At 44.4% G+C, this 27,219-nt stretch overlaps 1 protein-coding gene across 18 annotated transcripts; it reads left to right on the forward strand.

Annotated features, from left to right (window-relative positions):
- TPM3 (tropomyosin 3) lies at window positions 1–27,143 on the forward strand. 18 transcript variants are annotated; one of them, XM_022559653.2, is made up of 10 exons: window positions 1–129; window positions 749–874; window positions 11,652–11,785; window positions 13,469–13,586; window positions 13,706–13,776; window positions 14,415–14,490; window positions 15,908–15,970; window positions 16,149–16,218; window positions 17,175–17,253; window positions 25,788–27,143. In XM_022559653.2, exons 1-10 carry the CDS (start codon window positions 16–18, stop codon window positions 25,789–25,791), a joined length of 855 nt encoding a protein of 284 aa, XP_022415361.1. In that variant the 5' UTR covers window positions 1–15; the 3' UTR covers window positions 25,792–27,143. The 18 variants fall into 18 exon arrangements, with proteins under 18 accessions (XP_022415361.1, XP_089770917.1, XP_089770927.1 ...); XM_089914791.1 differs by lacking the exon at window positions 25,788–27,143 and adding an exon at window positions 24,426–25,781; XM_089914801.1 differs by lacking the exons at window positions 14,415–14,490; window positions 25,788–27,143 and adding exons at window positions 15,043–15,118; window positions 24,426–25,781.
- Window positions 27,144–27,219: the final 76 nt, after the last annotated feature.

Raw genomic sequence — 27,219 nt, forward strand, 5'->3', positions numbered from 1 at the left:
CAGCCACTGGTCACGATGGAGGCCATCAAGAAGAAGATGCAGATGCTGAAGTTGGACAAGGAGAATGCTCTGGATCGGGCGGAGCAAGCTGAAGCTGAGCAGAAGCAGGCAGAAGAAAGAAGTAAACAGGTAGGCCTTGGCCTTGGTCTCTCTCACCTGCTGGTGAACAAGACTTGTGAGATGGAAGAGAGTTTTCATGGGAAAGGCAGTGACCACTGGTGCCAGCTCATCCTTTGGGTGGGAGGGACTCCTCTTCTTCCCCAGCCTCACTGGATAGGCAGAGGACATCTAGGGTATTTACCTCAGACTGCCTGTGTGACCTTGGGAAAATCGGTGGCCCCTTCTGAGCCACAGTGTGTCTGCCGGATTTAAGTGGGAGTGGATCATGTTTTGGAAAAAACCCTGATTTCTAGAGGAAAAAGTGGGAGCTTGGCATGTAGCATCTCTTTTCCCTTAAAAGGAGTCGTGGACATCTACATCCTAAGTAAGATATCTACCATCCCAGTGTCTTAATGAAAACCCAGCATGGCTTGGTCATCTTAGGGTCAGAGATTACAAGGTCACAGGCGAAGGGCATAGCATAATTCCTGGGGCAGTTGGCTGAAACTGACTAGGGAGAAAGTGTGTCACTCTGAGGATGATAACATAGAGGCTGAGCTCAGAGGTCTGTCAGGGCTCAAGAGACTAGGGTCTGAGACTGCACTGTTGTGTATATATGTCTTGTGTGTGATTCTTGGGGCTTCTGTAGCTGGAAGATGAGCTGGCAGCCATGCAGAAGAAGCTGAAAGGGACAGAGGATGAGCTGGACAAGTATTCTGAAGCTTTGAAGGATGCCCAGGAGAAGCTGGAGCTGGCAGAGAAGAAAGCAGCTGATGTGAGTATACAGAACTGGGGGGACGGGTTAATCTACACACGTAGATCTTCATGTTAATAACTAAACACTTGGACATACACATACTTGTGGATTCAGAGAACATAGGCATAGATACCCACATACATTTTTGCCACATGGTGGCATACCCTTGTAATGGCATATACTTTCTTTCTTAAAGACATGTAGAAGTCTCACCTTCTTACCCCCAATCCAGGAATTGAATTATCTTTCCCCGGACCTGGACAAAGGTAGGGGACTCCAAGTCCAGACTGCTATCACTTTTCCCACCTCCTCCCCCATGCCACATTCTTAGCTTTTGTGTCCAAGGATTGGCACATAGATATGTGTATTAATAGGGAAACTCTCATCTCTCAACTGCCCAGCAAAGCCAGCTCAGATTTCACAATGGGACGAAGGAGGTCACACTGACCCTGGCCCTATATGGGTTTATTTATCTTGGCCAATGTGGGCATTTACCCTTATGTCACAGAGATGCCATAGAAAACATTGCTTATAGGGCAGCAGAGAGAATCTTAGAATGATATACTATAATAGAAATAAGGACTCAGGGGGTAAAGTTGTCACCACCAGACCTTATTCTGTGACCTTGACTAAATTACTCAGCTTCTCTAGGGCTGAATTTTCCCATTTGAAAATGAAACAAATTCTCTTTTCCACTTCATGTTATCTCATAATCACCCACTTTCCTTCATCTTCAGTCCTGAAGTTAACCACAAAGATAAATGAGAGACTACACAAAAAGATTTTTGGAAGAAAAGTAACATAGGAATCTTAACAGCAACAAAAGAATGGCCCAGTATTGATGGAAATACAGTCAATTCTCAGCACTGGGTTAATAGGAAAATAGGAACATGTGTTTTTTAAAATTCCATTTGGTTTCGGAAAACAGCTAGAGACAGAGTAGGCCGTTCAGAAATGTTTTCGGATCCTCACATTCAAACGCTTTGCTATTAGGTTTCTGATCTCCTCTTTGGCTTTCTGCCACTTTCAGGGGCCTGGGGAAGTGGTGAGGGTTGTTGAATATATCATGCCAGAGGTCAGAGACACAAAGCATATCATATACATTATACATGTTCATAGTTTCCAAAAGTTTAGGCCACTGCAAACTATTAATTAATTCTCCCTTCTTGCAAAACTGTGAACAACACAGGTTAATCCCAGGACTTTGGGCAAATGCTTGATGGCCTACTGGAGTTGCCTAACCTAGGTTCTATGTATAGTTGGATAGATTTCTCTGGTTCTAATAAACGGGCATGGGAGTAAGTTTTCACAAACTGACACAATGTCAGGTTGATAACAATTTTGTGAGAGGTTGAGTAACAACTCTCTGAGAAAGTCCTTAGACTGAAACAGCTAGTATGTGGGCTTGAGGAGGTGTTTCCAGGAACAATGAAAAGAGCCAACAAGTCTAACCTGAGATCTTGGGGGCGAAAGAACGACATAGAGGCTCTAAACAATATGCCCATATCATTGGGAAGATAAAGGAATTTGCTGGGGATGAATTCTATCTGTCCTTACACATACACACACACGTCAGCCCCCACCTAGACAGGGTCTACTCAGTACATTCATTTGAAAGAAACTTCTCATATTTATATAGGAATCCACCAAAAACTTTTAAATACGTAAAGTATGAGTAAAAAAACTCATTCAACTTCTGTCCCCCTTGTTAGCTTTCCCAACAGTCATTAAGTACCCTCAGCGATACGTAGGAGAACAAGAAATAGGAGGGGAAGGTTGTAGGCAAGAGGCAAACATCTGTCAGTCCTGGGTTAAGATGGAAACAGGAAGAAAGTTTTTTTTAAAAAAATTTTTTTTATTTTTGGCTGTGTTGGGTCTTTGTTGCTGTGCGGTGGCTTTTCCCTAGTTGCAGAAAGCGGGGGCTACTCTTCGTTGTGGTACGCGGGCCTCTCATTGAGTGGCTTCTCTTGTTGCAGAGCATGGGCTCTAGGCGCAGGCTTCAGTAGTTGTGGCTCGTGGGCTCTAGAGCCCAGGCTCAGTAGTTGTGGTGCACGGGCTTAGTTGCTCCATAGCATGTGGAATCTTCCTGGACCAGGGCTCAAACCCATGTCCCCCGCATTGGCAGGCGGACTCTTAACCACTACGCCACCAGGGAAGCCCCAGGAAGAAAGGTTTCTTTTCTCAAAGGTGGGGTCAGCAAACTACCACCTGTGGAGTAAATCCTGCCACAGCCTGCTTTTGTACAAAGTTTTATTGGAACATTGCATGCCCATTTATTTACATATCGCCTACAGGCTTTCTCCCTACAAAGGAGTGGTAGCCACACCCTATGGCCCACAAAATCAGAAATATTTACTGTCTGGCCCTTTACAGAAAAAGTTTGCTGACTCCTGCCTCAACGGATCAAAGAGGGAAAGTGAGGTGTTTATGGGAATTGGGAAAAGTGCTGAATAAGGAGGAGGCAACAGGTTAAAAGTAGGAAGCAAGGGTCAGAGTCAGCAGGAACATAATGTATGCATCTTTGAGGGGAGGGTGCTCTGTCTAATACAAAGGGAGTTCACAACTCAGCTTTTGCCCTTGAGATTAATAAACAAGTAAACAGAGCATATTACTTTGATGTAGATATAAGGGAAAGAGAAGGAGGAGGGAGTCAATAACTGCATGTTTACACAGTGAGTTCTGGTTATCTGAGAAGCCTTTTTGGAAAGTGTAGGATTTGCCAGGACTCCTTGAACAAAGAAAGGGTGAGGGTGTGGCAAGATCAGACTAAACTTATTTCCTCCCTGAGTTCATCCAAGGTCCTATTTGTTTGTTTTTTAATTGTGGAAAATATATACATAACATAAAATTTGCTATTTTAACCATTTTTAAGTGTACAAGTCAGTGGCAGTAAGAACATTCACACTGTAGTGCAACCATGTCTAGGGTTCCTTTAATCTGAGATGAAATGAGAAGCTATTGAAGGTAAAATAAGGGGAAAGAAGACTGTGATAGTTTGGACATGAGAGTCATAACACCCTTTTTTAAGGACAGGAGGTGAAAGGGATGGGGAGAAGAGGGACAGGACAGACATATACACCTGTTGATATACTGTTGTATTGTTGGTTACCAGGAAGGCAGTAGCACTGGGCCCCTTGCTGCCCATCCATCATGCTTTTAAAGGTCATTAGGAGTCAATCCACCTGTTTCCCGGGATCAAGAGAAGATTATCTGTTCAAATCTACCAGCCTCAGGAATGCAGTGGTGCTCTCACCACTCCTTTGGTTTGTTTAAGATGAGGTCTTCTGATTCTTCAGTAAGGCAAAGGGCGGGGACGCGCAGTGTGTGTGTGTGTGTGTGTGTGTGCGTGCGCGCGCGCGCGCGCAATACTGCCCTCTGCTGATCAGCACCCAGATGACAAAGTCTCATTTTTGTTTCCATAGTCTCTCTCATCAGGTTTCTCCAAAGAGAGTTGTAAAAATCTTAGGCCATCAGGGCGGTTTACTGAGGCTTCAAACCCTGCTTTTTCTTTCCAATTCCTGGGGTGGGGGTGGGGTAATCAGAGTGTACAGGTAACTCTATCAAGCAAATTACTTATTGTTTGCATTGTTTCTGTTTCCTCTGAATAGTCTCAATGCTCAGTACTTCTAAATGGAGATAGTTGAAGACACACCCTCTGGTGGGAGTATCTTCAGAACCAGGCATTGAGTGCAGCACCTGACTTACCTATCAATCTTTTTGGGGATTAGGATTCTTAATTTAAAATCCTCTTCTACACCCTCATTCTCCAGAGGAAAAGAGAGCTGCATCACAGGAGAGACTTATTACTATTTACTGAGAAGGTGGCAGGAACACAAAGAAATAAGAGGGAACAGTAAAATCTCCAAGGCCCTTTACTACTGTGCTCCTAAAGATCCTGCATGGCAATGTCTGTAGGGGCAGTTTCTAACTCATAAATAGCTCCTTGGGGTACCTGGAAGCAGAGCGGTGGGAAATTGGTGAGTTATAACAGAGAATGGAGGCTGAGTTCCACATTACTATAGTTTTTCAGGTGCTCATATCATGCGGTTGCACAAAGGATCTGGTAACAGTAGTCTGTAATAGAGGATTCCTTCTGACAAAATGGAGGCATAAGATATCTTCCAATTCCTACAAAAGGAATTGTAAGCGATGATTAATTACCAAGTCCTGAATCATTCAAGGTTTGGAGAGGCTGGCAAATCACTGGTGCATATTGACTCTCAAAAGTAACAGGGGAAAAGACCAGTACTCTAAATAGAACACTTATGTTCATAACTGATGCCAAATAGATTGAGAACTTTGTCAACCTGCCCATCTCTTCATCCCCCATTAATTTCTTTCATTGATTTTCAGGAGATGGGAGAGAACCTACCTGAGCAGACTTTAAAAGGAGGCTGGAGGTCATCGTCTTTTGAAGATGAGACCCAGAAAGTCTAGGCTTTTCTTAGTACCTGGGTTTGGAGCATTTGTGGGGTGCGTGGAAGTAGAGGCTTGTAGGGTGTTTATGTTGTGGAGAGGACACAGGGTGCCCTAGCGGGTAGGTGGTGGCGGATCAGCACTGAGGGAGTGAGGGGTCAACGGCGGGTGTAAAGGCCGCACAGGCCAACCATTGGGCAGCCTGCCCAGTGACTGGAGAGGCTTAACCACAACGCGCCTTCCGGTTACCATGGTAGCCTTCCCTCTTCCCAACCCCGCCCCCTTTGCTGGCCCGAGGGAAAGGCTGGGAGCGGTCGCCTAGGGCTACAGCGAGGTCCCGCCCCTCGCTCCCAGCCGCGGGTCTCCCTCCAGTGGACGGCCTTCCCGCCTGCCTGCGGTGGGAGGGCGCGGCAGTGGTGGCGTCACATCCGGGCGGGTGGGTGAGTTCCGGTATTTCAGGGCGGAGCAGGCGGAAATAGGGTGAGAAGTGGCTGCAACGCCGAGCGGAGGAGGCAGGAACCCGAAGGCAAGCAGGGGCTGGGTGGGGACCATGGCCGGGATCACCACCATCGAGGCGGTGAAGCGCAAGATCCAGGTTCTGCAGCAGCAGGCCGATGATGCAGAGGAGAGGGCCGAGCGCCTCCAGCGGGAAGTGGAGGGAGAAAGGCGGGCCCGGGAACAGGTACGGAGAGGGCGAGGCGCGTGAGGGAGGAGCAGGCGCTGGAGAAGATGGGAGAGAAGTGGGTTCCATTTTTGCGGTGGAGCACGGTCCTTAGGGGGCCAGCATACTCGTAGATGAAGTTGGAGCTCGGAGGATGGGTGGGGCTTAGCTTCATTTGGACCTCGAGCGGGTAGGCTTGACCTTTGAAGGAATTGAGCTTCACCGGGACTGGCGGGTGGTTTTCTTCCTCCTCCTCCTCTTTCTCCCTGCTCATTCATTCAGTCCCTCCGAGTCGGGCGCGGTCAGGGGAGGGGCTCAGCGGCCTCTCCCTCCCCCACTTCCCCGTGGCGGGGGGCGGGGATTGTGCTCTCGTTTAAGGTTTCTGGCTCTAGGGGTGAGAGTAGGTGGATTCCTCTCTGGTCTGGGTGGGGGCAGAGCCGAACTTACTGTGAAAGGGTGGGGAGTGGAGGGGTGGGAACCGCCGGAAAGCCCCCGGCGTGGCCTGCTGGCAGCTTTTCCGCTCCCTCCTCCTGCTCAGGAAATGAGGCAGCAGTCGGCTGAGAGGAAGCGCGGTGCCCTCCCTGGAGGAGGTTGAGGCCACAGCACCGCCTCCCATCCTCCGTCCTGGGGCCCTTTCCTCTTAGGGGGAGCCCGTGCAACTGCTAAACCCACTCTCTCTGTCGTAGTGAAGCAGGAGGGGAGAAGACGGTACTTCACTCTCTCTGTTAGTGCAAATGTAGGAACCAGCAGAACTTGCCATGGTGACCTGGAAGGCAGGAACTTCTGCCAGATTCAGGCGTTTACTGCTGAAGTGTGAAGAGTGCAAGTTGAACCGGTTAAGAACATTTCTTCCAAGCAGAGCTGATAAGCGAGTGTATGTGGTAGAGAATCTGATGGAGTGCCGATTTCTGTCAAGGTTTCTGGTTGACCTAGGCAGTATGGTTGATGGAGACAAAATAATGAGTTCCGAAGTGATGTTACTCTGCTACTTTGCCAATTACCCATTACCGTGTCCTTTTTTTAATTTAAGTTCAATAAATATTTGTTCAGCTGAAGGTTGGCACTTAAAATGTTAATGGATTGAGTGGTGATTCTTGAAACTGCTTTCTGTTTAGAAGTGGTGGACTAGTTTTAGTAAGCCATAAGATTTTCCAAGGTCTAGGGTGCAGTCCATTGGGTGGAGCTGATCTCCTGAGTTGAGGCTTTGGTTTTGGAGGATCTTGAGGCTGGAAAATAACTGTTGCTAAAATTTGAAGACCTAGTGAAAGAACTCTTGTGGTTTATTGGTATTCCTTGTTGTTCTTTCCCTTGGTAAGTTCCCCCCCCCCTTTCTGGCTGCTCCTTCAGGGAGTGGCTGAGAATTAATGTTTTGGGGGGAAAAGGGGGAAAACAGCTGCCCTCCAGGTTAATACTTAAAGATTGTTAGAATAGTCATTTATTTTTATAACTGGGCATGGAAATGCTAGGAGCTTGTCTTTCTCAGTCACCCATTTCTCAGTGGATATTTCCTCCGTTCATTATGCCCGTAACTTCTAATTATCAATTCAAGTGAGATGGACTGGCTGGGTGACTCTTTATGACTAGCGACAGCTTCTCATCTCCTTTGTTCTGGAGACCAGATCCCCTTAAAGGGGAAGACAGGGATGGCCTGAAGGAACTAGCCGTGTGTTGAGCTCCAGAATCAGGCTCAAAGTAGGGGCATGCTAGGAATAGTTCTAGGACAGATGATGTTGTCCCCCCAGCAACAGCCTCCAGGATTTTGTTTTCCCCCTAGGATCCTCACCCACTGCCCCCAGGATTTGGTAATTTTTCTTGCAGGAAAATTTAACTCCTTTTTTCCCCACCCTTGTTGACTCTAGGGTAGTAGGCAGCAGAGGGAGCAGCTTCAGATGTTTCTTAAGCTTCTCCCTCAGAGCCTGCCAAATTTGCTTATTGAGCTGAGTGAGATCTAGTGAGAAAGCCCTCAGATGGGGAAGTAGTGTTAAAGATTTATGAAACCGGTATCTTCTACTCCCTAGCTTGAGGGAGCCTAATCTTTCGACTTTCTGCTCTAGTGAACTTTGAATTCCTCCTGAGGAGACACCTGTGGGAAGGGAGGGGAGTGGTGCTTGAACTGTCTGTTATCCTCTTAGGGCATTCTGGAATGTGGGTTTTGCAGGCTCCTCCCTCCTGGAGCTGGAAGCTCTGCACTCCCTGATGGTATCGCATGCTGTTAGTGGGATTGTCACTTAATTCCTTTTCTGGTTGCTTTGTGTGAACATCCAACCCTTGTTGGGAAGCTGGATGAGTCCAAAGCAGAGACCGAGTTCTGGAATACATCTGTCTTTTCTGCTCTTGGCCTGGAGATTGACCTTTTATAATGTAGCACCTTGTCAAATCCACTTTTGATTTTGAATCTCCTTTGCACTTTTTGCGAAACTGAAACAGACTGCAACATAATATTTAAATGCAGTGTTTTTCCTTCTCTGTGTGTGTGTGTTGTGGTAAAAATACACAATGGTAAGTATTTACCATTTTAACCGTTTTTAAGTGTACAGTTCACCTTATTTGTTGTTAATACCTGTCTCCTAACTTCCGCGGGTATTTCTCTCTCTGTCTCTTTTTTTTCCTGGTGTAAAAAATTTAGGAATACTACTGAGGGAGCGAGTGGGCTTTGACTAGCAGTTTCAGTTGTGGCCTTATTCCCAAATGCCTAATCTGCAGGGGGTGGGTGGCCGTGGTTAGAATGTCTGGCTGTTGTGTGGCTCTCTCCTGTTCATAGGGCCTGGTGCAGTAAGCAACTGGCTTTATCACCTTTCTTTGGTTTAGGTTTGCTTTCCCACTGAGTACCTTTCTCTTACCTTCATACTAGAGCACATACTCATGGAGAGCCAAATAGCCCTTTGCTCTGAGTGCCTCTGCTTAGACTCCACCTTTGTTTACTCTGGGACAGATAACTCTGCTTCCTTCCTTCCAACTTTCCTGCCCCTTGATGAAATTTAAAGTCCCCAAGGACACAGTATCTCCCTGGGTAGATATATTTGTGAACACAGTGAACTGGGGCAGTCCATTACTCACAGGGCTCAATCCTAACTTTTTCATTACTCTTTTCCTTTGAATTTCATCTGTGGCTTTTGTCTAAAAAGAGAAACCCCAGAGTGGCAGAATGCCAGATATAGGCTAATCCCCTTCTGTCCTTGACCCTGATCTGCCTCTGAACACCAGTCCCCTGTCCATTTCTTGCCTTGATGGGTATAGTGTGCTTGGGGAATCTCTTCAGTGTGGAGGATGGTAGCATTTAAACCAAACTCATTTCATAGCTGAAGCTGTTGTCAGCCATCTTCTGATATGACTGAATCGCTGCTGTGTTCCCCTCTCCGGCCTTGGGATTTTTGCTTCTTGGGTAATGGAGAATCCTATTATTACCTGAAGGAAGGACCTCACAGTGTACCTCCAAGCTGGGCAGAGGTGGGCAAGCTGAAAGATCAAAACCACATCTAGGCGTGCTAAACCTAGGGTGACAGAAGAGCATATAAAGTTAATGTTTCCCAGGGCCATGTTTCCCATTCTCATCTGCAGAAGTTAGTCCCACTCAGTCTCTTGGTACCACTTGATTGACCTGAAAGGGATAGGCATTGTGCATAGGTTCTGGCTGGAAGGAAAAGTCAGGTAGGTGTCTTCCCTTGTTCCTTTAAACATTAAACAGATCTTGATTTTGCAAGCTTTTGTTTCATTGTAAAGAAAACTGATCCTCTGTGGGAGGAGAAAAAAGAGGATAGTGACTGCCCTCCTCCCTTCCCTCCCCACCGGGGTCTCCAAAGCTCTTGCTGGGACTCCCACCCATCCTGGGTTCTGTTTTTGGTACAGGCTTGTTCAATGTGCGCATGCTCTAGTTAGGGCATCAAGATGTGTTTTCTCCTCCTCCCTTTTCAGCCTTGCGAAGAATTCTATTGTAAATGCTGATTTGTGGGAGAAACTGCCCTGAGCCAGCTTGTTGTCATGGAAACTGTACACCCCCACCCCCATAGCCTGTTATCTTTACTTCATTTGGGTAACTTCTGGTGAGCTGGGTGGGGACATAGATTTCATGAGCTTCCTTCAAATCTGGGTTTGATGTTGTTCCCTTTTTTTTTTTTTTCTTTAGTTCTAGGCATCTGAAGGGAGTGGGGTGGGATAAATCATTGTACTGGCAGTGTTGCATAGTTCTTGGCTGATAGGCAGACTCGTTCTCATAATCTTGACCTGTCAGCCTTTTTGAGCTTGTGAGGCGAAATGTGTGTTGTCTTAGGGCGCATCTGGTTTCCTGAGACAGGACCAGAGAATACTTGTCTTTGTGTTATTTTGAATAGAGACACAAATGGTTTCTTAGTAATTTCAGCTTATATAGATGTCTTGATTTTCTTTTCCTGTAGGTCAGTGGTTATATAGCCCCGGACCCTGCAGTGCCTCGAATCTCCCATGTTTGTATTTGGAAATTTTTGTGCCAAATTACCTGATTCTTAACAGGAGTGTTTTGGGCTATATCCCTTCCCATAGGGGCTGGTGGCCCAGATTATTTCTCTAGCTACCCCCACCCCTGACTGCCAGGAGGAAATCAGGGTAATAGAATTCAGGCACAATCTGGGCTGTAGAAGAGAGATCGTGTTTACCAAGCACTTGGATAAGCATCTGAACTGGGGAGTGTGCAGGGCAGATTAAATTCTTGTGCGGTTGTGGCGGTCAGTGTACTTGCCACCAGTAAAGGTCTGGGGAGGGGAAAGGCAGTCAGAGGAGGGAAGATTTTCTACCAGTAGAATTCATGCACATGCAGCTGCCTTCTTCTTTCCTTGTTTCTTATTCCATTGCCAAGGAGGAGGTATGGGATTACTTGGACTCTAGCCTGTGCTTTATTGTGGGGTGGAGGCCAGGGAGAGGATTGTCATGCCGTACTGGAGGGTTAGGCTAAAGGGATGACTTGAGGAATAGAAAGGAGTCACAATTCAGAAATTTGGAGGGTTGGTGGTGGGCATGAAGGAAACATTCTCTTCTGCCCCCAGTTTTTTTGGTAATGCCATCAGAGCAGATAATTTTAGCCAGAAGAAGCTCCTTGTAGCCAACTTTTAAAAGGTGGGAGGAGGGGGCAAGTTGAAAGGGTAGGAGGTAGGTATCCCAATATTCCATCCTTTTGCTTTTTCTGTTCTGGAAGGTTCTTCTGGAAAACATTATTCTTTTAGCTAATCATCCTCCTGGTGTTAGGGTAAGCTGATCAGAGGTTTAACAACTTGAGTTAAGCAACAAATTAATAGATAATCCAAGATTCCCTCTTTAAGAAACCTTTCTTATTTTTCCACTTTATGTGACACTTATGAGAAAGCTGCTGCAGAGTGAGATACACCTTTAAGCCAGAGCTCAGGCAGAAGGACCCCTTTACTGGCTACCTTTTCTGACACCAGCGTGTTCAGGAATTTGAACTGGTATTAACTGACACTGGGCTGGGCAAGGAGCTGAGTTTTAAAAACACTTTTCCTGTGGAACAAATGGCAATTCGTTGATGGGAAAGGGAGGAAAATACATGTAATATTATAGAATATAAAATCATGTCTGCTAGGTCTTATGTGCATCTGAGTTAAGTCACGTTCTACCCTGCAAGGCTCTGGCTTCCTCATGGTGGTAGTCAACCCCAATCTTAGTGTCATAATTAGTTCAATTTCTTTTCACCATGCCTCTGCTTCCTTTTCCCATTCTTTCATTTAAACACAGGCTGAGGCTGAGGTGGCCTCCTTGAACCGTAGGATCCAGCTGGTTGAAGAGGAGCTGGACCGCGCTCAAGAGCGCCTGGCCACTGCCCTGCAAAAGCTGGAGGAAGCTGAGAAAGCTGCTGATGAGAGTGAGAGGTGTGTAGAGGGGCCTGATGACGTGTGGATTTCAAAAGAAGTTCATAATGGCGCTGATCAAACAGGTTTCTTATAAACCCGCTTTTTAAAACCGTAACCTATTTTTATAGGATCTTCTTTCCTTCTGCATATTCTCTCCTTATGAAGACCGACAAAGTAGGGGTTACCTGGACCTGTGACCCTTTTATAATTGGTGTTTCTCTATAAATTGACCTAATAATCCTTAAATGGGGTCACCAGGATGACCTCCACTTAGACAGCACCCACCCATAGCAGTTCTCAAAGTGAGGTTCCAGACCAGCAGCACCTGGGAACTTGGTAGAAACTCAAATCCTCAGCAGCCCCTACCCCTCATCTACGAATCAGAGACTCTTGAGGTGGAGCCCAGCAATCAGTGTTTTAATAAGCTCTCAACCCTGGCTGCACTGTTGGAATCATGGGAGTGTGTGGTGGGGATCTTTGGGGAGTTTAAAAAATATATCAGGGACTTCCCTGGTGGCGCAGTGGTTAAGAATCCGCCTGCCAATGCAAGGCACATGGGTTTGAGCCCTGGTCCGGGAAGATCCCACATGCCATGGAGCAACTAAGCCTGTGCACCACAACTACTGAGCCTGTGCTGTAGAGGCCGCGAGCCACAACTGCTGAGCCCGCATGCCACAACTACTGAAGTCCGTGTGCCTAGGGCCTGTGCTCCGCAACAAGAGAAGCCACCGCCATGAGAAGCCCGCGCACCGCAACTAGAGAAAGCCCTTGTGTAGCAACGAAGACCCAACGCAGCCATAAATAAATAAATTTATTTTATATATATATAATCTCTCAGAATGCCTGGGTCCCATCCCAGATCAGTTAGAATCCATTGCAAAAGAGATCTGGGCATTAATGTTTTTAAAGCTCCTCCAATAATTTTTTTGGGGGTGGGGGGCCGCACTGAGAGGTTTGCAGGATCTCAGTTCCCCACCCAGGAATTGAACCTGGGCCCTGGCAGTGAAAGCCTGGAATTCTAACCACTAGGCCACCAGGGAACTCCCTCCTCCAATAATTTTAATATGTGCCCAGGGTTGAGAACCACAGTCCTTGAACCAACTCATTTTTTGTCGAAAATAGCCAATTGGCTCCTTGTCACGTGTGAGTTAAATGAGAACAAAGGTGTGTGATGACTTGGATGGGATCAAACTAAGACTTTCAGAATTAAAAATACCCTGTTGGGAGTACATTAACGCAGTGCAGCTGTGAAAATAAATAAGACAGTTATGTGTGTACTATTACAGAGTAGTGTCCAAAGTATAGAAAGAGGAAAACCAGTTGCAGAGCAGTGTGTAGTATGATTCCTTTGGGGTGTGGGGAAATGGAGATGAGATTTTTGGCATATAAAACATTTCTGGAAGGATTATGAATTAAGAGATTACTTCTGATGAGCAGGACTAGAATTAGGGAGGCTTACTTTTTGCTTTATGCTAGACTACACACTTAAATATTTAGTTTTTTAATAAGTGTATTATTTTTATAAGAAAGTTTTAAACAAAATAACTAAACTAAGGTCGGAGGGTGCTATGGAAATTCTTTTTGAGTGACAAGCAGAGAGGAATGGGCTTTAAAAGGCGCAATTCTGGGTCCCTTGGAGTTGAGTTGACGACAGGCTCCCCAGGCTGTCGGTGCCACATTTGTCCGTATTGTTTCTGGCAGAGGTATGAAGGTTATTGAAAACCGAGCCTTAAAAGATGAAGAAAAAATGGAACTCCAGGAAATCCAACTCAAAGAAGCTAAGCACATTGCAGAAGAGGCAGATAGGAAGTATGAAGAGGTAAGACGCTTTTAGCTTGTCCCTCTCTCTTCAGCGATATTGGGCTTCTGAAAAGAATCATGAGAGGGAAATGGCTCCTTCTTTGCTTCACTGAGCTGTACCTGCGTCTTGTCCCGTAGGTGGCTCGTAAGTTGGTGATTATTGAGGGAGACTTGGAACGCACAGAGGAGCGAGCTGAGCTGGCAGAGTCGTGAGTATCTTGCTCCCCAAATCTTGCCATACCATTCTGTTCCTTCCCCTTTGGCTTGGGCACTAATGTGAATAAACTAGCATTCCTTCAACCTTGTTAAACAGGACCTCGAGAGTGGGAGTCATCTAGAATGCTTTTTTTTTTTTTTTTTAAGCCTTAAGAATGGCTTTGGGCTTTCTTACTCTCTTAACTAGTGACAAGTGACAAATGAGCCTTCTTCATTGAGAAGAAAATGAAACCTAAAAAAACGGTGAACTGTTAACCGGCACACCCAATTGGGTTCTGCTTCTCCTTGAGGCACTGAAGTTGCTGTGCCGACTTAAGATCTGTCTCTGTTTTTACCACTTTGCCGGGCTGCTGGGGAACTTTAGGGCAAAGGCAGACATGACCTGCTCCCCTGTTGGCACCTTCTGGGCCTTGTTTAACAAAGTCCGTGCTGATGCATATTTATTTGTGCTTCCCTTGCATTCCCCTCTCCTAGACGTGACATATCATGACCATGGTGATGTTTTCTTCCCATTTTTTGATTTTTTAATTTTTTTTCCCATTTTGCTGCTTGTTTCCTTGCTGTGTTCCTTTTTGACCTTTCTCCCTCCCCACAACCTGGCTTGTGCGATCCCTGTGACTATCACTAACAGCCGTTGCCGAGAGATGGATGAGCAGATCAGACTGATGGACCAGAACCTGAAGTGTCTGAGTGCTGCTGAAGAAAAGGTACTAACCATTGAACCCACAGAGAGGTTATACATATGGTGTGGTTTTGTTTGGTTTTGTTTTGTTTTGCAGCTGCCTCCCCTCCACTGGTTGATTTGTTGAGTGCTTTTTCATCTCTTCATGGAATGCTCCATTCCTCTCCACTTACTTGGCATCTTTCATCTCTTCTTTCCTAATTGCTTCACTGCCTCTCCACAGGGTCTCATCTTCCCTTGGGTGATTTTGGGGACTATTTGGGTTGGGCATCCGTTCCCACCTCCACCCCAGGTAGCAGTTATGATTTGTTCCTGGTAGTGATTTCTGTCAAGTGTTTTCTTTATTAGTATCCAAACATTCTGAGTCCCAGCCCAGGAGGGTCCAGCTCCTGATATATTCTATGGTAGAGGGAGGAGGGTTGATGCTTGCTCAGATTACCTGGGAACTTCTCTTTTCCCCAGTGTGCCTTCCAATTCTCTCTACATATAGGTACAATTCATGTCTGTGTGTCTCTCTCCTTTTTTTTTTATTCTCTTCTTCCCCTTTCCTTTCCTGCGGTATTTAAAATATTCACAGTAAGTGTTCTGAGCTGGAGGAGGAGCTGAAGAATGTCACCAACAACCTCAAGTCTCTTGAGGCTCAGGCGGAGAAGGTAGGGGCTGGTTTGTAAAAGTGACAGGCTTTGGGGCCTGGGCCCAGCCCTGCCCTTGATGAAAGACTGGAGAAACCCATTCCTTATATAATCCAGTGAGAAGTATCCACCTACTCTCTCCAGATTCTGGGTTTAATGCTAATTCCTGTGCACTTTGATTGCTGTAGTTAAAATGACTTCTTGGTCTCAGGTGACTGGGGTCATGTTCTCCTCTGGCTGATACTGCTATGCTGACAGAAGGGGACAACAAATAGTATCAGATCTGAGACCTAATGAGCAATCAAGACAGATGACTTGTCTTTATCTTCTTGTGGGACTCTTTCAGCCATGTGGCGTCAGGGTGTCACCACACCTACTCATTAACCTGGAGGCAGGAAGAATACCTTCCTGCGTTGATCTGAATAAGATCAAAGCTTAGGTCCATTTAAAAAATAAAGGTCCTGGGGACTTCTGTGGTGGCCTGGTGGTTAAGACTCCATGCTCCCAATTCCGGGGGCACAGGTTCGATCCCTGGTCGGGGAACTAAGATTCTGCATGCCACTCTGCCAAAAATAAAAAAAATTTAAAAATAAATAAAGGTCCTGGAGGATTCTGAGGGTATCATGGCTCTAAGGACATTGATTTATGGATTTTAAGGACTGTTGTCCCAAAACGGCCTTGCTCTTTCTCATGGATCATTCAGCACATTAAATCCAAGAGGATGTTCAGTGTAAAAGTAAATGTCAGGAGGGGGGTATTGTCTGTGTGAGTAATTTCTATTCTGAAATGTTTATTCTACTTCTCTTACAGTACTCTCTAAAAGAAGACAAATATGAGGAAGAGATAAAGATTCTTACTGATAAACTCAAGGAGGTGAGCTGAGGGGATTATAAGGAAGGACCCAAAACATTTAGAGGCATGTAAGGCATTAATGTAGACTTAGACTAGCTGGCTTTGGTTCTGAAAGGTATAGAAGTAGAAGGTGGAAGAAGTAGAGATCCTTCTCTGTCTTACTCATCTCTGATTCTGACTGATTTCATGTTTCTCCCAGGCAGAGACCCGTGCTGAGTTTGCTGAGAGATCGGTAGCCAAGCTGGAAAAGACAATTGATGATTTGGAAGGTATGGAGCCTGGGTGAGGGATTAAAATAAAGAAATCTAGAGGATGACCTTGCCCTTTGACCGTTAGCCTCTTCCCCTGTACACCAAAGGGAGTTGGTAATGACTTGGCATGCATCCTACGCCCTGCCCTGTGCCACAGCTAGGTGAAGTGGGTCAAATCCTGGAAGTGGATTTTTACACTTACTCTTCCTGTAATAAGACTTTACCTAATATTCTGGAATTTGCATCCTTCCCTTGGAGGAGACTGGTAATAGCATGTACCTCCATGTCACCCCATGGCTACTTTTGGCAATCTTGTTCACCACTCAAGTTGTGGGGGACCTCACCAAGAGATGCAGCAGTGGAATGACCACTTCTCAGACCTGACCAATGCCAGGGGCTTTCTAAATACTTCGTGCCCCCATAATTTGGCAACTGCATCTACCCTAACAAGGGAAAGTTTGTACTTTGCTCTGAGAACTCTGAGATATGCTCCTTTGGTACACTCTGGGTAGCAGGATATTCTTTGGGAGAGTTTTGCGGAGACGACCTGTAGAGCAAAGGGGCCAACAATATTGGTCACGATGGGTAGGTAAAGAAGAAGTGTCTGAATGTTAATGTGTATTTTCTCCTTTTTCTATGTTAAATTCAGCATCATCACTGCTAAGAATTGGGTTAACTGGGTGGGAGTGGTATCCTCTTGAGTGCCTTTGGTGATTGGAATTTCTAGTCATGACTATGCCCAGGTTCTCAACCTTTACTGCAGTTGATTAGAGGCGTCAAGAAGTCCCGTTGGTCCTGGGGACAGTGGATCTGAAAATGGCCAGTCATGGCAACCAGGATAAATGTTCTCCTAACTGTGGGATTAGACCCATGGTCACACTTTCCCTAATTTCTAATGATTCCCTCTCTTCATCTGCTTCTGATACCTTTTATCTGTCCCCTCATTCCTCCTTGTGGTTCCTGTGCCTGTCCAGATGAGCTCTATGCCCAGAAACTGAAGTACAAGGCCATTAGCGAGGAGCTGGACCACGCCCTCAATGACATGACCTCTATGTAACTATCTGACAGCAGAGTGGGGCTGGGACCTTGGCTTGTGGGTGGGTGGGGGTGTAGGCTGTGCATAGTGTGCTCTGGTTTTGTCTTCTGAAAACTAGAATCTCCACTCTTATCTTTAAAACACTGGTGCTGGTTACTTGTTGGCAAAAGCTGGGGAGGCATTTAATCCTGGATCAGTGGTAGCACCCTGATCTACGTGTAATTTTTGTATTTTTTATTCATAGTCCCTTCATTATGACACCAGGATTTTTCTATCTGTTTCTCAAATTTAGTCTCAGAAGGGCTACTGATGAAGATAGAATCATGTCATCATATAATTTAAGGAACTAGGGCCCAGAGAGCCAGTGACTTGGGCCCTAGCGTCTTACAACAAAACTCAGACTTCATGGGTGTATGTGATGCCCTGATATTAAAGTTTAGGGGAAACACCCATGATTGGAAATACCAAATTCACCTAAAAATCGAGCTGAGTCCCAGAGCAAGCCAGGTAGTAAAAAGCACCAAAATGAGTTGTTGGGGACTTTATCTGTTTGCTGTGGATCCCTGATCCTTGATGCTAATCTGCCTTTTTCCCACTAACCCTGAAAAGAAGCCAAATAACTCAGGCTGTAGTGTCTGGCTCTCTTTTATCGTTCCTACTGCCACCTCTTCCTTTTTCTCCTCTTCCTGTCTCCCAGATTGCTGTCTAGATTGATGCTAGTCCTTCTCACCTAGAGTCTCCTTACTTTTTCACACAGATAATTATCACCGTTTCTGCTCTGTTCTGGATCTGCCCCCTTTCCTCGGGGAACCCAACGCCCCACTCTCGCTCTGGATTCCATTTGGGTCAGCCTGGCTGACCCCCAAGGCATTAGGATGGGCGGGGGGACCACAAAGCAACTTATGTATTCTCTTCCACCCCTCACCCCAAATTAAAATGTTAAGCTGCCGGAAGCCTCATGCCACCCTGCATTTGTGTCATTGACAAAGCTGCTGCTGTCCCTAAAAAGGAGCCTTGGGGGTGTAATGTGGGGAGCAGCTATTGTAGGCTCTCCCTCCTCTGACTTATATAATCAAAGCCACTTTTGTGTGTGTCTATTTTTTCTTGACATTTAAATTCAACTGATCTGAATCTATCAGAGTGGTGGACTAGGAGAAGTTCCTTAGAATAGGAGCTCTAGTCTTACACTCAAGCTGAATAAGATCATCTAAGTCCTTTACTTCCAGGTTCTTAAATCATCCCTTCTGGAATGTTTGTCTTCTCTTTAGGTTCTCCTCCTTTGAGAGACCACAGAAGTACCTCCCAATATATATTCTCTACCGTTTTACCAGTGGTTCAACTGGTGCATCCTTGGAATACCCAATGAACCCAAATATGTTACCACTAAAATTGACTAATTATATTATCCCAAGTCACAGGAAATACATAATAGGTAGAATTTCCAGCAGTTTTATGTTTTCTTTAAACCTTTCTTACATACTTGAGGCTCACTACCATTTGCCTGCTAGTATGTGCTACCGGGATATAAGACAAGTGATAAATGACTGTTACTGGAAAAATAAAAATCATGCATATTTCAAATATTATACACAAGGTAGTAATTTATTACATGCATAAATATGGTTAATTGCTTCTAGTAAGATTGTTCCTAGTTTATGTTGTAGAATTAAATATCAACCTTTTGGAAATTCCTACGCTAATTTACACAGCAGAGATAGTTCAATCTGGGTAGTATAGTCATCGGTTGTACTTATCTAAGCACCTAAGTATTGTTTACTTAGTATTTCAGTTTCTCAGTGGAGTATATATTTAAAACTTGCCTTTCTTTTAAACAGATACAGCCAGGTAGAGAGGTTTTCCCTACTTTAAAACTTTGGGTCTCATCAAATTCAGGTTTCTTTCTGTCTATACCATTTCTTTTTGCCACACAGCCTTTGTGATTAAGGTGCAGGTTAAGTTATTGTTAATTTAGGCACAGGGTATTAAGGTGGGGACAGAAATAACCAAAGACGGAGGCATCATCCCTACTCTCAGGTTGCTCAGAATCCAGTAGGAGAGAGAACATATGTATAAAACTAAAGATGATGTGTGATATGTGCCCCAAATAATGAAGTTTTGTGGGAGTTCAGAGACGGGGAAGAGGTTGATTGCAGTGGAGATGATTAAGAAAGTCTCATGATAGGATGCACGTAAAAGGTACTTAATAAACATGTTAAAATTTTCCTCTTCATTTTTATTGGATTCCAAAAGATTGGATTTTGACAACCAGAATCTGGTTGAAGGAAAGTGGATATTGAGTATCTTCATTAAAGAGAAGCAAAAGAATAAAGGCATAGAGTTGGGAAGGACACCAGAGCTATAACCATTTAGTTACAGTAGGGAACAGGTATGTGCTGTATCAGGCTGGGGAGTTTTAATTTTGTAGGTAATGGGGGTGCCACTGGAGATTTTGAACAAGGATATGTTCTGAGTAGCATATAAGAAGAGTTAATTTGGCAACTACTAATATGTTAGAAGGGCAGATTATCAAAGTGATCCATTAAGACAGTGATTCCCAAATTTCATTCATTTGCATACCACTTTTTTTTTTTTGCGGTACGCGGGCCTCTCACTGTTGCGGCCTCTCCCGTTGCGGAGCACAGGCTCCGGACGTGCAGGCTTAGCAGCCATGGCTCACGGGCCTAGCCGCTCCGCGGCATGTGGGATCTTCCTGGACCGGGGCACGAACCCGTGTCCCCTGCATCGGCAGGCGGACTCTCAACCACTGCGCTACCAGGGAAGCCCTGCATACCACTTTTGATGGCTTTTGCCATATTCACATGCAACCTACATTATTTTTTTAATTTACTTCTTTTCACATTTGTTCTTATGCTACAAAATTCTAATTTGAAATCAAAAGTTTTGACGTGTGCTAGTGTTTTTTTCTAATGCACATTAAAATAATACAGCTGATACATTTTTTTTAAGTTCACAAATGTATACTGTCTGCAGTCTTCTCGCATATCACTAGCAGTGACTGTAGCACACTTTAGGAAATAACTGGGTTAGGTTGTTGCAGTTTCCCAGAGATAATAATCTGAACTAGAGTAGTGGTAGTAGGGGATGGTGCTAAACCTGGGCATTGTGAAGGGCCTGGTCACTAAATGCAAGAAGGAAGTGTCAAGGATGACTGACTTGGAGCCTAGGAAAATGGTAGTATTAAAGGTGTAGAGAGGTCACGTGGTCTTGGTTTGGGGAGGCACGGGAAAGTAGAGAAGAATATAAGTCTGAAAAACTGGCAGGTATCCAAGATGAAAACAAAATCCTAAGACTTGAGGGGGAGAAATTGATATGAGAGATTTAGGAATCCATGAGGTTGGCAGGCAGTTTAGGCCATGGAAGTAAATTTGAACCCTAAAGGACAATTGCAAATATAAAAAGAAAAACATAGGCAGAGGAAAATCTGTGTAGAGGACGAAGCCAAGTGGAATTGGTTGGAGGGATAGAAGGAGAACGAGTAACTTTGATACTTTAAAAACTTCAAGGCTGGTTGATTTCCAGTGATTCTCAACTTCAGATATAGAAGGAAGATAACTGAAAATAGGACATTGTCACTGATGTTTTATTAATCTGAGGGTATATACTGGACGTTAAGGACAAGGAGAGGAGCCATATTTCAAGGAACAGAAGAGTGAATTGGTGGAAAGAAAATAAAGGCACGAAGTATAGTCTATAGTCTATACAAAGTCCAATAGAACTTTTGGCAGTGATTTCCAGTATAGTAGCCACTAGCCACATGTGGCTGTTGAACACTCAGTGTGGCCCAGAAGCTAAATTCTCATTTTATTTACTCTTAGTTCATCTAAATTTAATTAGCCACATGTGGCTAGTGGCTGCTGCATTCATTGGATAGTACAATTCTAGATGTTTTAGTATATAGGCAGGAGGAGTTGACTTTGGTACAGAGAAAGGCTTCTTACAAAGGAAAGAAGAGAGAGTAGAGAGAGATTAGAAGAAAAATGAGGTGTTATACTTTGGTAGCTCCTGTCTTTCCCCATGGCATGACTCGTGTGAGCAAGGATAGAGACCAAGAAGCCAGGGTAGCAGAGTGAAATTTGCAATACTGTACCATGATAAATTCACTCTTTTGTTTAATGCTTTGTATCCTTATAGAAACCATCCTATGTTACTTGAGCCAGGACTAGCTGTGGAAATGGGGTGAAGCATCATTGGTAATCTCAGAGCAAAGTGCTTCATCTCTTAACTTTCTCTCCTCATCTTAATTTCTAAGAAAGAACCACAGGCTGTTGTGTTGGAGTCCATTCTTCCCTTCCTCATTACCGTTGTTGGGATGAGGAATAAAACAAAATGTGATTGGACCCCAAGTTACCTGATGGGTGGAACTGACCTGTTATGTTAGGCAACCTTGTCTTAGTCACACCCAGTTTCTTCCATTCACATATTGAATACTCCTTAGCCTTAACATGAGGGGGGAGTTTTAAAAAAACATAAAAGAGCAAAATCTGTTTTTTCTACCTCATTCCTTGAACTTTGAGGCTTTAAAACTGATAGAGTTCCCTTTACCCCAAGCGCCCGCACCCTTTTTCCTTTTCCTGTTACAGAATGAAATTGACCTGATTCAGACCAGTGAAGGATGTGTAGCATCCATGGGGTTATTCCCTGAAAGGAAAATCAGATCAAATGGGGATTCTCTGGCTTGTTTTTTTGTTTGTTTCATTTACTCTTATCAGGGAACCAAGAACTTTAATGAACTAGTGTCTGGTCCTGAATTTTTAGTTACTAGAAATAACAGAGTTAGAAACCTTACTTATTACTAAGTTCAAGGTGAGAGAACAACCACATTTATCTTTCTGACCTTCTGCAATTCTTAAGGAACTATAAGTTCTGGGATTTAATTAGGCAATAAAATGCTCCCACTTCTTCTCTGTCTCTTTATTTCTTCCCTAAGTGGAACAAAACCCTCATTGAACTGGCTGTTTTTAGGGATATGATCCTGATAACACCCTTCTTTCCCAAGAAGGATGTGAGAGTCACACTGACTAACTTGGATATAGATGCTATGGATCAGTCAGGTTGCATATGGTCTTTATATGTAATATAACACCAGAAAGTTCAAGAAATGAGAGTTAAACATAATTTGAACCCCTGCTGTTTGTCAGAGTTGCCCCAGTGAATAAGACAGGTTGAATCCCAGGCCTCATGGACTAGTATAGACTAGTACAGTGTTTCTCAATGATGAACTTTAGTCCTTTAAGCCAGGATAATTCTGGGATATACAGAACAATCCTATTTATTGCTGTCCCCTGCCCAATAAATATCTGTAGGGCCCTCCAGTTATTGTGACAATTACACATTTCTAAATTCCCCTCTAGCGGAGGGGAGGGGCAGTATTCCTCCTATTGAGATACTGGTTTGGTCGGAAGTGCAATTTAAAAAATTCCCTCCAATTCTGCCCCTTAATACAACTCTTGTTTTTTGGTTATTCCACCCAGGATCTTTTTGTACATATATGCTTTCTGTTTTGATTGGGTACACAGAGTGACAAGTATTATTGGAAACATACTGGCCCCCAGCTTCCAGGTGGAACTGGGAAAACCTCAGCCCAGAAGGCAAGGTACCTGAGCAATGCCCACAGTCAGCCCACAGATGCAAGGCAGAAAAGTCTTTTTCATATTGAAGTCCTGAGACCATTTTGAAACAGACTGTAAAACATAGAAAGAAACTTGTTTATGAATGCGAGAGGCTGACATTAGGAGTAGACTAGGAAGATCCATCTCCAATTGCCATTACCTCTGTGTTGGTCACATGGATTTGGATTCTCTCTACCTCCTCTTTTTTATTTATTAAAAAAATTTTTTTTTCTTGTGATGAGAACTCTTAGGATGACTTTCTTAACACCTTTCATGTATAACATACAGCAGTATTAATTATATTATGTTGTACATTTCATCCCTGGTACTTCTTTATCTTATAACTGGAAGTTTATACCTTTTGACTACCTTCATCCCATTCCCCCTTCCCCCACTTCCCACCTCTGGTAACCACAACTCTGATCTCTTTTCTATGGCTTTGTTTGTTGAAGTATAATTGACCTACAACACTACGTTAGTTCCTGGTGCACAACATAGTGATTTGATATTTCTATGCATTGCAAAACGATCACCACTCTACACCTCTTTAAGATGTGCTCCAAGTAGAAAATCCAGATAAAGCCAGGGGATTTGAGCGCTTAATTACTTGTATCAGGAACGCTTTTGGTTATAAGAAACATCTTAATAGCAGCTTAAATAAATATGGGATTTATTTTTCTCTCATAAAAAGTCTTGATTTGAGCAACTGTGGCCTGATATAGTTGGGATTTCTGTGATTCTCACGGCCCTTTCTTTTAAGGTTGAAATTTGCAACTCTAGTCATCACATCCATGTTCAAGGCAAGAAAGAAAGCTAAAGTTTTTCTGGAAGCCCCTGACAGACTACCCCCTACATCTCATTGGCCAAAACTGGATCACATGATCCCCCCAAGCTGCCAATGAGGCTGGAGAAACAGGATAGTCTTGATTGGCTTGTACCTGTAATTCACCTTACCTGGGGCTGGCTGGACACACTGTTGGCTCGGACAGGTTTGGGGTTCTTTTAGAAAAGGTGAAGTTGGGTTTTGATTCGCTGTGCCACTATGATGGGCCTGTCACCCAACACCTACAACAAGAAGCATTAGAAAGTACAGGATTGAGTGAGTGTAGGGATATTTATCCCAGTCTCCCATTCATAATACTGTACTGAATGCTTTTACAGAAAAATGTTCAGCCATTCACTCTGGTTCCTTACAGACCCCGATTATTATAAATGTATTTCTTATAAGCCAGGTGTATTCCTTCCTTTGCCGTGTTTCACTTGTCTCAGTTTCTCAACCCAGGGAATAAATACAGTGAAGGAGATACTTTTCTCCCTCAAAATGTCATTCTTTCAACTTGTCAGTCTGCATTTTTTATTTTATTCCTCTGTTGGTCTTTCCACCAACTGACCTAATCCTCCTCGCATCCATCCTGCCTTACAGATACATGTTATGTATACCAGGTAGTTAAAAGTCTCAAAATTTACTTCTGGTACTCTACTAACCTTCCCTTTTTCTCTTTCTCCTCCTCTTTTTCCTCTCCTTCTCTTGTTTTCTCTCCTCTCCATTGCTGCTGCAGAGCGTCTCTACAGCCAACTTGAGCGAAACCGCCTGCTTTCTAATGAGCTGAAGCTAACGCTGCATGATCTGTGTGACTGATGGGCAGGGCTCACTGATGCCCATTAAACCGAGCTTACGGCTCACACCACTGACCTGGACCCCAGCAAAAAGCTGATTGTCTTTTAAAAGTTATTATTTTGCCCTAAGCAAATTTCTTTTTAGTTGGGACAGTTAGAATAGTGTCGACTTCCTAACTGCACTGTAAAGTGGGAACAGTTAAGATTAATACTGCCTTTCTGTCCTTTTTCAAGAGATTGTGGGTGATGAAGGGAGGGACCTGAGAGATAGTGAGAAAACCTGGGAGAGTTTTCTGTTTTCCACCTTTACTTGCTGCTTTTTCACTTGTGCACTGACTGTAGGATATGTTCCTTTGCATGGATGTTTTCTAACAATAAAAGGACTGACTTGACAAGATGTTGTAACTGCTTCGTCTGCAGGCCCAGGGATGGGCCCTTCTGACCGGGTAGAAAAAAGGGAAGGGAAAGAAAGGGGTGTGGGATATGAATAGGTCTGCGTTGCCATCCCCTTTTCTGAGTTGAAGGGTATTTTCCCCACCTCCCTAGAGCAGTGAGTGGTTTACTTGCTGGGAAGCTTTGATTCTCCGTGATGTTCAGCTGCTGGTTTTCTTCCTGACATTTTTCCTCTTGCTGCTTTTTCCTGGTATTATGTTTAATTGTAAGTAACTATGTCACAGGCTAGTTCTGAAGAATATCTCTGCAAAAATCTGTTAAGGGTTTGCTTACAAGGATGTTTTGTAGTATTCTTGACTTTGTTTTCTTTTGAGATTCTCTGACTTAGCTATGGGGGTTCTTTTATTTATCCCACTAGTTATTCCTTTCCTCTCTACTTGTTAAGGAAAGCCTGTAGTGCATGAGGATCCTCCTGTACTCTTTTCAAGTTGAGGTTCTGCTGTTTCTACTGGTAGAAATATGCCCATCCTTGTTCTCAATGTGTCAAGCTCCAGCGAGCTATTTCGAGTAGGTGTTGTCCTGTGGGCAGAGACTAGAAGAGTGGATGGCTGGTGTTTAAGGCCACCTCCTTCAGCGACTGAAAGCTGAAAGCCTTGGTTGGGTGTGGGGAGGAGAGGAAATGACTGATAAGGTCCCCAGCTCCCTCCCCCAGAAGTACAGCAACACCTGTAACTTCAGTAGGCAAGCCTGAGGCCCTGCAAAACTGAGTGATGCAATAGCTCACTTCTGTGGCTGAGAAGGCAGCTGCTTTATTAGTCTGCAGTTTCTCTGCAACAGGAGCAATTCTCAGAGTGGGTAGACCTTGAAATTTACTTCTAGTTTTTATAACGTCTCTCCTTTACCCCCATTAGATAAACTGAAATGCACCAAAGAGGAGCACCTCTGTACACAAAGGATGCTGGACCAGACTCTGCTTGACCTGAATGAGATGTAGAGCACCCCAGTCCCATCCTGCCGCTGCTCCTCCCTCTGACCCGACTCCGCTGAGGCCAGCCTGCCCGAAGCTGACCTTTAAACTGAGGGCTGACCTTTAACTGGAAGGCTGCTTTCTCCTTTTGCCACCTCTCCCACCCCCACCCCTGTGTCCTTTTCGCCAAACTGTCTCTGCCTCTCCCCAGAGATTCCATTTGGGCTAGAGGCTGAGCACCTTTGGGAACAACGTTTAAGGGAATGTGAGCACAATGCTAAGTGTCTTTAAAAGCATGTTGTGATGTACACATTTTGTAATTACCTTTTCTGTTGTTGTTGACGTAGCAGCCATTTGTAAAACATTCCAGATAATTCCATAGTTCTGAAGCAGCAGTCTAATCCCTTTCTCACTTTTGGAAGGTTACTTTTCAGCTTAATGCATATTGCCCTCTCCGTAGAGGAGGGGGAAAAGGTATGGGCCTGCCTTACAGAGAGCCAAACAGCCCAGAGGACTCCGTTTTGGGAAACCTTATTGCTCTGTAAAAAGTACCCGCCAAACTAGAAAGGTGATTCCAGAAGGAGTTAGCCAAAAAAAAAAAAAAAAAAAAGCGCTGTTCAGGTTTTCAGCTTTACGGTATCTTTGGGCAACTTTTTTTCCACCAGAAGTGACCAGATGAAATCAAGATGGTGAGACCTCTGAGACCAAATCCTTGTCCCAGCTCTCCCCTGTTCCCAGCCACTCACAGAATGGATCATGTGCCCCTTATTTTGAGGCGACCACTTATTTGCTCTCCCGCCTCCTTGAAAGAAAGGAAAGAAAATTATGTTTTACCACTGATTTAGCCATATGAAACTCATCTCATCACCCTTTTCTGGGTCTGAAGCTGCTGTCTCTAATAAAAGTGCCATCTCATTGTGCATTGTATCAGTTAGTGCTGGATAAATCTTGAATAGCTTATGTACAAAATTGTTTTTAAATTTTATATTATTTTGAAACTTTGCTTCTTTGGGGTTGGGGCACACTGGTCACCCCATCTGGCTGTGACAGCCCTCTACAGTCTGGGCTGGCAGTGTGCTGATCTTTTAACGTTTCTTTCCCTACCCAATCCCCCCTTTTTGGTGAGGTTTCAGTGAGGTCAGTTAGGTGTGCATCCTACAGCTTAATTGGCTTAAAATGTACTCCCCTTTGGTGTGGTCTCTTTGGGGGCCGATTGGGAGAAAGAAAAAACAATAGTGTAACTGTTTTGATACTGAACATTGATAAATGTCTTTTTGAAATAAAGAACCAGTCCCTCCAACCCTCAGAGGTGCTTGCTTTTATTTCCTAATCCAAATGGGCTTTCTACACAGGAGCTATGAAGTTTGGGTAAAAAT

This window comes from Delphinapterus leucas, chromosome 1 (genome assembly GCF_059928025.1).
Source record: "Delphinapterus leucas isolate spDelLeu-1000000601 "Yukka" chromosome 1, BTC_Dleu_Yukka2, whole genome shotgun sequence".
NCBI classification, from domain to species: Eukaryota; Metazoa; Chordata; class Mammalia; order Artiodactyla; family Monodontidae; genus Delphinapterus; species Delphinapterus leucas.